Source organism: Orycteropus afer, unplaced genomic scaffold (genome assembly GCF_000298275.1).
Source record: "Orycteropus afer afer isolate SDZICR_OR568_19922 unplaced genomic scaffold, OryAfe1.0 scaffold00244, whole genome shotgun sequence".
Taxonomy (NCBI): Eukaryota; Metazoa; Chordata; class Mammalia; order Tubulidentata; family Orycteropodidae; genus Orycteropus; species Orycteropus afer.
The window spans coordinates 4,535,150-4,546,462 of record NW_006921831.1 but is presented as its reverse complement, the minus strand read 5'-3'; the positions used below and the strand labels follow the sequence as shown (position 1 = coordinate 4,546,462).

General features: G+C 46.6%; 1 protein-coding gene across 1 annotated transcript in view; it reads right to left on the bottom strand.

Annotated features, from left to right (window-relative positions):
- Nucleotides 1-11,313, bottom strand: part of DEAF1 (DEAF1 transcription factor) — a gene marked incomplete at its 5' end in the record, with an annotated part of 75,297 nt that overhangs the window by 49,363 nt on the left and 14,621 nt on the right. Inside the window, 4 exons of the mRNA XM_007949301.2 lie at nt 1,649-1,714; nt 6,625-6,764; nt 7,401-7,547; nt 8,043-8,172. Coding sequence (XP_007947492.2) covers nt 1,649-1,714; nt 6,625-6,764; nt 7,401-7,547; nt 8,043-8,172 — 483 coding nt within the window. The remainder of the gene's footprint in view (nt 1-1,648; nt 1,715-6,624; nt 6,765-7,400; nt 7,548-8,042; nt 8,173-11,313) is intronic.

Genomic DNA, 11,313 nt, shown 5'->3' with positions numbered 1-11,313 from the left:
ATACACTGCTTGTGTGACTATGAAGTGACACAACCTCTGTGGAAAGCAATATGGCGATTCCTTAGAAAGTTGGAATTGGAGGTATCATTTGACCCAGCAATCCCATTACTAGGTATATATCCTAGAGAGGTGAGAGCCAGGATAGGAACAGATACATGCATGCTCATGTTCATCACAGCACCCTTTACAATAGCAAAGAGATGGAAACAACCTATGTGCCCATCAGCAGAAGAGGAGATGACCAAACTATGGTACACACACAGACTAGAATGCTATGCAGCACTAAAGAATAATGTAGAGTCTGCAAAACACCGCAGAATATGGATGAACCTGGAGGACATTATGCTGAGTGAAATAAGTCAATCAAAGAAGGACAAATATACTATTAGCTCATTGTTGTGGAGGGTCAAGGAAAGGTTTATATATGGAGAGAAACTTTCTTTGTTCGTTGCCAGGGGTGGGAGGGGAGGGAAGGGAACACTGCAAAAAATAAAAATGAAACTAAAAATGCATTGACCCATGTCACTTTAGTTTTGTATATTTCACTGTACATAAATTACATTTCAATAAGCTGCATTTAAAAAAAAATCACTTTGTTCATCTTCACAAAAATATCCTATTGATGTTCCCCATTAAATCTACTCATAAACTAGGTAAGTTCAGATTTTATTTTTCCATCCAAGAACATGGTATATCTCTCCAATTAAATTTTCTTCTGTTTCTTCTAATAATTAAACAGACTAGTAATCAAGATGGGAGCTCTGGTGAAGTAGTGCCTAAGGCATGTGACTGCTAACGAGAAGGCTGACGGTTCAAACCCACCAGCCACTCCTCAGAAGGAAGGTTGGGCAATCTACTTCCATAGTGATACCGCCTTGGAAACCCAAGGAGGGGTCGGTCGGTAGGAGTTGGGTCTGACTCAATGGCACATAACAACAACAGTAATCAAGTTAAACTAAGGAAATCTCATTAAGAATCTATTAAATTAACTAAAAAACACTGTAAAATTGTAATATCCAACACTAGAGAGGGTGTAGTGAGACTGGTATGCCCCACACTACACAGTAATCTCAGAAGCTATACAGCAACACGTATCAATGTCAAAGCAAATGTGCGTTCCTTTCGAAGCAGTTTAGCACTCAGGGTAAGGCAATGTTCCAAAAGGTGAGGAAAAGCCCTATATGTGAATAGATTCACTGTCATGTTTTTATGGGATAGCACTGAAAATGCAAAGCATAATGTGTTATAACCGTGACAAAAAGTTTGTGTACTTCATTTTGGGGCTAAGACAGCAACACTGTAGGAGCTTCTTGATTCCAGAGGCCTCCTTTAAGGCTCTCCCAGCCGCCAACAGAGGCTGCTGGCATACCTGTGTGAGGTACCGATCGTCATGTTACTGTTTGAATCACAGAAATCTGAGGAAGAAAGGGCTTAACAGGTAACAACTCCCAGGCAAGCAGCAGGCTGGTGGGGCACAGGGACAATGCCAGCCAGAAAGGAGTGAGGACAGGGCAGAAGAACAGGAGCAAAGAAGCACAGACACAGGGAGCGGGGCCGGGGCCCCGTGGGTGAGCAGGGAGCGGGGCTGGGGTCTGTGGGTCAGCTCCGACTCCCAGTAAGCACTGAGGTGTGCTTTCCGGCAACTTACTAAGGTCATGTCGTCACAGCAAGCAGCACAGGTGCAGGAGGCAGCATGAGGGTTCAAGATTCCGTCCTGAAAGTAGAAGACCATGACCCGTTAGAAAGTGTCCATCAACGTGGACTGCGCAGCACCAGAGATCTCAGCGCGTTTCCTCCTACCATTCACGTCCACCAAGATTCTGAGCACTGGAGTGCACCGATGGCCAGAGCGTGGCCTTCCTCACACATTTACCACCTACCCACCTGTTGTGCTGCCTACAACTGTCTGTGAGCAAATAATCCACCATTCGGCCTGGTGATCTCGGATTTGTCATCTGCCAGAGTCAACAGCTGGGGAAAGCAGAGAAAAAGCCAGGACAGGGACCAGGACACAGTGAGGAAGCAGAGGCAAGGGTCCAGGTAAGGCTAGGGACCCAGGCCACACACCTCCCAAGTGGTGGGAAAGCAGAGAAAAAGCCCGAGCGGGGTGACCAGGACAGAGCGAGGAGGCAGTGGCAGGGATCCAGGTAAGGCCAGGGGCCCAGGCCACATCCCCAAGTGGCAGGGATCCATGTAAGAGTAGGATGGGGAGGGAGGAGAGGTTTTGAACAGCTGAGGGAGACAACCTTGTCGGTCAGTTTGTCCTACTGTGGTGGCGTGTTGCTGTGAGTCTTGAGGCTGTGCCATCGGTGCCTCGAACCCAGCGGGGGTGCACATGGTGCACAGGTTTCAACAGCTTCCAAACTGAGACAGACCAGGAAGAAGAAGGAGGCCATCCACTACTCAAGAATTGGCCAGGGAAAACCTTATGAATAGCAGAGAAACACTGTCTAATACATTACTGTGCAACTTTACGAATAGCCTGGAAACACTGTCCAACAGAGTGCAGGAAGATAAGCCACTTAGGTCAGAAGGCTCTCAAAATAGGACCAGGAAAAAGCTGCATCATCAGAGTAGAACCAGCCTTAATGATATGGATAAGGTAAAGCTTTTGAGAGCTCTGTTTGCTGACGTGGCATGACTCAATTGAGGAGAAACAGCTGCAAACATCCATTAATAACAGGAACATGGAATGTACAAAGTATGAATCTAGGAAAATTGGAAGTTGTCAAAAATGCAATGGAATGCATAAAGATTGATATCCTGGGCATTAGTGAGCTCAAATGGACTGGTATTGGCCATTTTGAATCAGACAACCATACGATCTACTATGCCAGGAATGACAATTTGAAGAGGAATCATATGGCATTCATCATCACAAAGGATGTTTCAAGATCTGTCCTGAGTACAAAGCTGTCAATGATAGGATAATATCCATATGCCTACAAGGAAGACCAGTTAATACAACTATTATTCAAATTTATGCACCAACTACCAAAGTGAAAGATGAGGAAATTGAAGATTTTTATCAGCTTCTGCAGTCTAAAATTGACCGAACATGCAATCAGGATGTGTTAATTATCACTGGTGACTGGAATGCAAAAGTTGGAAACAAAGAAGAATCACTAGTAGTTGGAAAATTTGGCCTTGGTGACAGAAATTATACTAGAAATTGCATGATAGAATTTTGCAAGACCAACAACTTATTCACTGCAAATACCTTTTTTCAACAACACAAGTGGTGGCTATACACGTGGACTTCACCAGATGGAATATACAGGAATCAGATTGACTACATCTGTGGCAAGGGGTGATGGAAAAGCTCAATATCTTCAGCCAAAACCAGGCCAGGTGCTAATTGTGGAACAGACCATCAACTGCTCATATGCAAGTTCAATTTGAAGTTAAAGGCAGTTAAAAAGTCCATGAGAGCCAAAATATGATTGTGAATATATCCCTCCTGAATTTAGAGACTGTCTAAAGAACAGATTCAGTGCATTGAACATCAATGACCGAAAACCAGAAGAATTGTGGGATGACATCAAGAACATCATCCATGAAGAAAGCAAGAGGTCACTAAAAAGACGAGAAAGAAGAAAAGACCAAAACAGATGTCAGAAAAGACTCTGAAACTTGCCCTGAAATGGAGAATAGCTAAAGCAAATGGAAGAAATGACAAGATAAAAGAACTGAAGATTTCAAAGAGCAGCTCAAGAAGACAAAGTCAGTAATTATAATGAAATGTTCAAAGACCTGGAGTTAAAAAACCAAAAGTGAAGAACACACTCAGCATTTCTCAAGCTGAAAGAACTGAAGAAAAAAATTTAAGTCTTGAGTTGCAATACTGAAAGATTCTATGGGCAAAATATTGAACGATGCAAGGAACTTCAAAAGAAGATGAAAGGAATACACATACTCACTGTACCCAAAAGAATTGGTCTATGTCCTGGTCCATTTCAGGAGGTGGCACATGATCAAGAACCAATGGCAATAAAGAAAGATGTCGAGGCTCCAGGAATTGACGGAATACCCATTGAGAGCCAATGGATGCTGCGCTGGAGGCACTCACTCAGCTGTGCCCAGAAATCTGGAAGACAGCTACCTGGCCAACTAACTGGAAGAGATCCATATTTGTGCCCATTCCAAAGAAAGCTAATCCCACAGAATGTGGAAATTATCAAACGATATCATTAATATTGCACACAAGTGAAATTTTACTAAGATAATTTAAAAACAGTTGCAGCAGTATATTGACAGAGAACTTCCAGGAATGCAAGCTGGATTCAGAAGGGGATATGGAACAAGAGATATTACTGCTGATGTCAGATGGAGCTTGGCTTAAAGCAAAGAATACCAGAAAGATGTTTACTTGTGTTTTATTGACTATGCAAAAGCATTTGATTGTATGGATCATAACAAATTGTGGATAACATCGAGAAGAATGGGAATTCCAGATCACTTAATTGTTCTCATAGGGAACCTGTACATAAACTGGGAAGCTGTCGTTCGAACAGAACAAGGGGATACTGCATGGTTCAAAATCAAGAAGGGACTGCATCAGGATTATACCCTTTCACCATACTTATTCAACCTCTACACTGAGCAAATAATCCAAGAAGCTGGACTATATGAAGAAGAACGTGGCATCAGGATTAGAGGAAGACTCACTAACAACTTGCAATATGCTGATGACACAACTTTGATTGCTAAAAGTGAGGATGACTTGAAGCACTTCTGATGAAGATCGAAGACTACATATAGTCTGCAGTATGGATTACACCTCAATATAAAGAAAACAAAAATCCTCACAACTGGACCAATAAGCAGCATCACGATAAATGGATAAAAGACTGAAGTTGCCAAAGACTTCCTATTACTTGGTTCTACAATCAACACCAATGGAAATAGCAGTCAAGACATCAGATGACATATTGCACTGGGGCAATCTGCTACAAAAGACCTCTTTCAAGTGCTGAAGAGTGAAGATATCTCCTTGAAGACCAAGGTGCGGCTGACACAAGCCATGGTTTTTAAAATCACCTCATATGCATGTGAGAGCAGGACAATGAATAAGGAAGAACGAAGAAGAGTTGATGCTTTTGAGTTGCAGTGTTGGTGAAGAATGCTGAAAGTACCATGGTCTGCTAAAAGAACTAACAAATCTGTCCTGGAAGAAGTGCAGCTAGAACGCTCCTTGGAAGCGAGAATGGCCAGACTTCATCTCACCTACTTTGGTCATGTTGTCAGAAGGGACCATTCCCTGGTGAAGGATGTCATGCTTGGTAAAGTGGAGGGTCGACGAAAGAGGGGAAGGCCCTCAACAAGATGGATTGACACAGTAGCTGCAATGATTGGCTCAGGTATAGCAAGGACCATGGAGCTGGCACAGGACCAAGCAGTGTTTCATTCTGCTGTACACAGGGTATGAGTCGGAGCACCTAACAACACAAAAGCCTTAAAATGAGCTATCCCAGAGATGGAAGGGGGAACCTTGCTGTCACCAAGAAAGAAGAGGCAGGAGCTGAGTGTGTCCTTTGGACCTGGGGTCCCTAAGCTGAGGACTTCCTAGAACGGGAGACAGAGAGCTAACCCTGGAGACAGTGAGACAGGCCAGGTGCAGGGAGGGAAGGGGCATCAGCAGAGGCAGCAGAACCTGGGGCGCGACAGCAGAACCTGGGGCGCGACAGCAGAAGGCGTGATGGGCTTCCAGGCCTGTGGAGCGAGAGAGCGGAACAGCGCCGGGCAGAGGTTGCCAGCAGAGTGGAGTATCTCTGGACACTTGGCAGAGCCAGCTTGCCAGACTATGGAGCAAGAGAATGGAGTGCCTTCAGGCAGGAGGGCTACTGGCGGAGTGGGTGCCTGCCAGCACTTGTCCAGAGTTAGGCTTGCTGATTTCACAGAGCAAGAGAGCTGAGCACCTCCAGGTGGAGGCTTACTGGCACAGTAGGGTGCCTCTGGGCACTTACTAGTGAAGCTAAAGAACTTCGTAACACTTACCTGAGCAGGACAGAGACTAAGCCAAGAGGCCAAAGGGCTAAGGGGCTGAGGGCAGAGAGAGGTCTGTCTGTACCACAGCTTAGAAGCAGCAGTCTTGACTGGAGAACTGTATTCCAACATGTTTCTGATCCTGAATTGTAACCAGTTACTTCCTTAATAAACCCCACGACTGTGAGTATGGTCTGCATGTTCTGTGTGACCAATCCAATAAATTCTGAACCCAGCAGAGCAGTAGAGATGCCATGGGAGGACGGTCAGTGTCAGAATTCCTAAGAAGATTGGAGGGTAGAGGCATGGCTGAGCTCCACCTCACTGGAATCAGCCTTGGGCTGTTGATCTTGGGCCTCCTGTCTCCTTGTGAAGTTAGAGGAGGTCACACCCTCCACCATGTTTACAGTGGACACCAAAAAAAAAAACAAAACAAAACTCACTGCCCTTGAGTAGCGACCCCTCCTTGGGTTTCTGAGGTGGTCCCGATGGAAGCAGATTGCCCAACCTTCTGGTGGATCTGACCACCAGCCTCCTGGTTAGTATTACGCCACCAGTGCTCCCACAGGGCACACAGACGCAGCCTACTAGCCACCTCAGAAGGCCCCCCCCAGCCGTGCTGAGCCCCCGGGCTGCTACCTGAATGAGGCACTGTAGGGGTCTTCCTGCATAACGGATGCTCCTTTTCCAGTCCTTACTGCTGGCTCTTCCTGCCATGGCTTCAAATTCCGTTGGACTGTACCAGTTCTCTCCCTGCTTGATGCAACGGCCCCGGCCCCCTGAAACAGCGACAGTTGGGATGAAGTCACCCCACCATTTCATAACCAAAGGCCAGCATGCTTGCTAACCCCAGGGTGTTCTTCTGGTGCGCACCCTTGCCTCTCCACCTCCTTGTTGCCCCCTCTTGGCCTGCTCTTCACCTAGGATCTGGGGACCTCCCCACTCCCATGGCTGCATCTAACAGGCCACCCAGGACCAACTCCCCACCGCAGATCCAAGAATGAGGACTGTGCTCCCCTGCTGGTGCTTCTACCTCCTGTCCTACAGCCTCAGACTCAAGTGGGGCCCGAAAGGTCTGCCCCTTTCCTGGAACCCCACACCCGCCAGCCAAGCTGACCAGTCCTCCCTGTCCCTCTGCTTCCTCTCCCAGCCCATGGGTCATCTCATGTCCTTAAATGTGCTCTCAAATCATCCTCAAACCCATCCCTGCCCCACCCCTCTCCACAGCTCAGTTCCAGGCCACAGGTACAGTATGCTACTTCTATCGTTTGTCTTACTGTTTTTACTCATCATTACAGTGCTACTTTGCCCCATATTCACTGAGGGAGTTTCAGAAGGGGACAGACCATCGAATCAGAAGTACAAAGGTGCTCCACCGGCTGTGAAGGCCGACCTGACGAGCCCTGCACCCTCACCTGAGCCGAGCCTGCTCTTGTACAGGGTGCCGCTGATGTTCCGACACCGCACAGGGAGCTCACTGTCGTACACCGAGGGGTCCCAGTTGTACTTGGTCCCCCCTTTTTCTTGGCCAGGGACCAGAGGGGTTGGAGGAGACTGAGGGCCTTGGACAAAGAGAGCAGTTTGAAGATAAGAGACACTGGCTACATCGACAGCTAGAGAAGTACAGGAAACTTCATTTGAGCCCAAGGGTAGATTCTCAAAGTTGTCCACAGATGGTTCCAGCTCAGCCCCTCTGTGCCTTCAACTCCAACTCTGCCCCTCTGTGCCCTTCAATCCCAACTCAGCCCCACTGTGCCCTTCAACTCGAACTCAGCCCCTCTGTGCCCTTCAATCCCAACTCAGCCCCACTGTGCCCTTCAATCCCAATCCCAACTCAAGCCCACTGTGCCCTTCAATTCCAACTCAAGCCCACTGTGCCCTTCAATTTTGGGCAACTCCTTCTCTCAGCCAGGAAAACCATTTTCTCTACCTAAAATTCAGTAATACTGTATTGATGATATTCTAAGACTACCAAAAAATGGTCCCCAGAATAAATCACACACAATCACGAGTGTGCTCTGTCCCAGAAACTGGAAGCAGATGGCAATACCTCTTACCTGGGGTAAGAGGGGCCGCTGGCCCTTTCAGCCCGGTGGTTTCAACAATGCTCCCATCTGTGTGGACGACAATCAGGGTGGCCTTCTCCGTGTTCAGACTGTCCCCAATCTGAAGGGCTGTCCTGCCCGACTGCAGAAGAAAGGACACTTCTACATACCTACTTCAAGTGACAATCCCGGGGGCACAGCAAACATAAGAGGACACAGTGCCTACCACAAAGCCCTCTAAATTATTCAACTCCAACAAAGGAAAGTTTGCCCAAACATCACACACTTTCCAAAGATGTCTCTGAATGGCTTACAAACAGAGCCAAGGACAAGATGAGACAATGCGCTCTGCTGCCCCGAGCTACACACTCACTATTATTTATAAACAAATCTGAAGAGCACATGTTTCCCAGAGACACCTCCCCAACATTGAACAGAAAAACCTACTGTCTCCCTAAGCAGCCCCCACAACGTCACAGGTCTCACATTCACCATTAGGGCCACAGTCCAGTGCAGGCCACCCTTCATATCCCCATGTGCCCGCAGAAGTTCTTCCACAGACCCACTAGGGCCTGGGCCTCATGGCTGACTGCTCACACACACCCCTAAGAGGGCAGACGGGTTTCCATGATGGCTGGGACTCCCTGTGGACTTGCCCATACTTGCCTGTCAACCAGCCAGACTTCCCTGACGGCTGTGGGGTCATGAAACAAACTCGGGCCCAGAGGACTCAGTCACACTGCTGGGAGGTAGACCAGATGGCCTCCCAGGCCCCATCCAAATCCATCATTCTGGGCTTCTCTAATGCTTTCGATTAAAAGAATAAAATCAACCAAGGCAAAGTGAGAGGACAACCCCTTTTTATACCTTCAAATGTCAGCTTCATGTGGGTACAGAATATATAAAGAATGCCTACACAGACAATGGTCCTATAAGTTTATGTGACTGATCAGAATTCCTAGGTGTATAGTAGAGCTGACAAGGGGCAAGGTTGTGGTCATGGCTTTGTCACAGCCAGCTACCCAGAGGGACCGAGTAGTTGAACCTGCAGGCTTGGGACCACAGTTGCAGGGGACATCAAGCTCAATTGGCATAACATACTATACAAAACATTGTTCCACCTCCTACTTTGGTGAGTAGTGACTGGGATCTTAAAAGCTAGCAAGCTGCCATCTAGATGCAACGATGGGTCTCTCCTCGTCCAGAGCAAAGAAGAATGAAGAAAAACAAAATTCATGGAAACAATTAGTCCTAGCGACTGGTACATCATCTGATCTGCAGCCTATAAGACTATGAGACCAGAAGAACTAGATGGTGCCTGGCTACCACTGTCATCCACTTGGAAGGGGATCTATGTAGGAGATCCTTGATAGAGGTTTCCTGTGGTTTCCAGCCAAACAAAAGACAGGCATATGAGTTGAACATTTACCTCAAGTAGATACACTCCTTGGAGAGAACAATCATGGGAGAAAGAAGGGTCGCTTATGCACAGGGAGACAGCTCAGGGGGCAGGAGTGCATGGAGGGATGGACACAGGGAAGAGGTAACTATGGGGAGGAAGTGGGAGGGGAGCTGTTGCATTGTGGTAAACTGTGGTCAATGTCATGAGACAAAGTATATGTGAACTGCTATATGGAAAGTGAATTTGCTCTGCAAACCTTCACCCAAATCACAATTAAAAAAAAAAAAAAATGCCTACAGATCATCAATAAAAAGATGAAAGACTCCATTTTGTCCATTTTGAAAACTGGCAAATGGCTTCAACAGGCACCTCACAAAGATGTATGAATTGCCTGTGAACATGTGAAAAAGCATCTGACATCATTATTCACAGGAAAACAAAAATTAAAGCCACAACAAAACACTACGTCACACCCATTCACCAAATGAAACTCACTGCCATCCGATCAATTCTGGGATTTCCAAGGCTGTCAGTCTTGTCACCACTCACCTGTCAGTTTGTCATATTATGGTGGCTTATGTGTTACTATGAGGCTGGAGGTTAGGATACTGGTATTTAAATACCAGCGGGGTCACCCATGGTGGACAGGTCCCAGGGGAGCCTCCAGACTAAAACAGGGAAGAAGGACAGGCCCACCTTCTGAGAGAAATGGCCGCTGAAAACCTTATGAATAGCAGTGAAACACTGTCTGATACATTACTGGGAAATTTTATGAAGACCCTAAAACACTGTGCCGGAAGATGAGCCCCTCAGGTTGGAAGGCACTTAAAATACAACTGGGGAAGACCTGCTCCCTCAAAGTAGAGTAGACCTAATGACGAGGATGGAGTAAAGCTTTCAGGATCCTCATTTGCTGATGGGGCATGATTCAAAATGGGAAGAAAGAGCTACAAATATCCGTTAAGAACTGGAACATGGAATGTATGAGGTACGAATCTAGGAAAACCAGAAGTTGTCAAAAACGAAAGGTACCACATCAAGATCAACAGCCTAGGTGTCAGTGAGCTGAAAGGGACTGGGATCGGCCATTCTGAATCAGACAACCATATGGTCTACTAGGCTGGCAATGACAACTAAAGAGGAATGACTTTGCATCCATCTTCCAAAAGAATGTTGAAAAACTGTCCCACCTCCTACTTTGGCGACTGGAATCGTAAAAGCTAGCAAGCAGCCATCTAGATGCAATTATGGGCCTCTCCTCATCCAGAGCAAAGAAGAATGAAGACAACCAAAGATGCATGGAAACATTTAGTCCAAGGGACTGGTACACCATGAGATCCTCAGCCTATACGACTATGAGACCAGAACTAGATGGTGCCCAGTTACCACTGTCAACCACTCGGAGGGGGATCTACATAGGAGATCCTGGACAGAGTGGGAGAATAATGTAGAACAAAACTCAAAATCATTTGGAAGAAAAAGGGGGACCAGGTTTGCTGGTCTGATAGAGCCTGCTGGAACCCTGAGACTATGGCCCCTACCTGCCCTTCAGGTCTGGAAATGAACCCACTCCAATGGCTTCCAGCCAAACAAACGACAGGAACATGAGGTGAACATTTACATTAGGTAGATACACTTCTTGGATAGCTCTATCATGGGAGAATAGAAGGGCTGTGTATGCACTGGGAGACTGCTCAGGGGACAGGAGTGCATGGGATGAAAGCACACAGGGAAGAAGTAACTATCGGGAGGAAGTGGGAGAGGAGCTGTTGCATTGTGGGAAATTGCAGTCAATGTCATGAGACAAAGTGTATGTGAGCTGCTGTATGGAAAGTGAATTTCCTCTGTAAACTTCCACTCAAATCACAATAAAAATGAAAA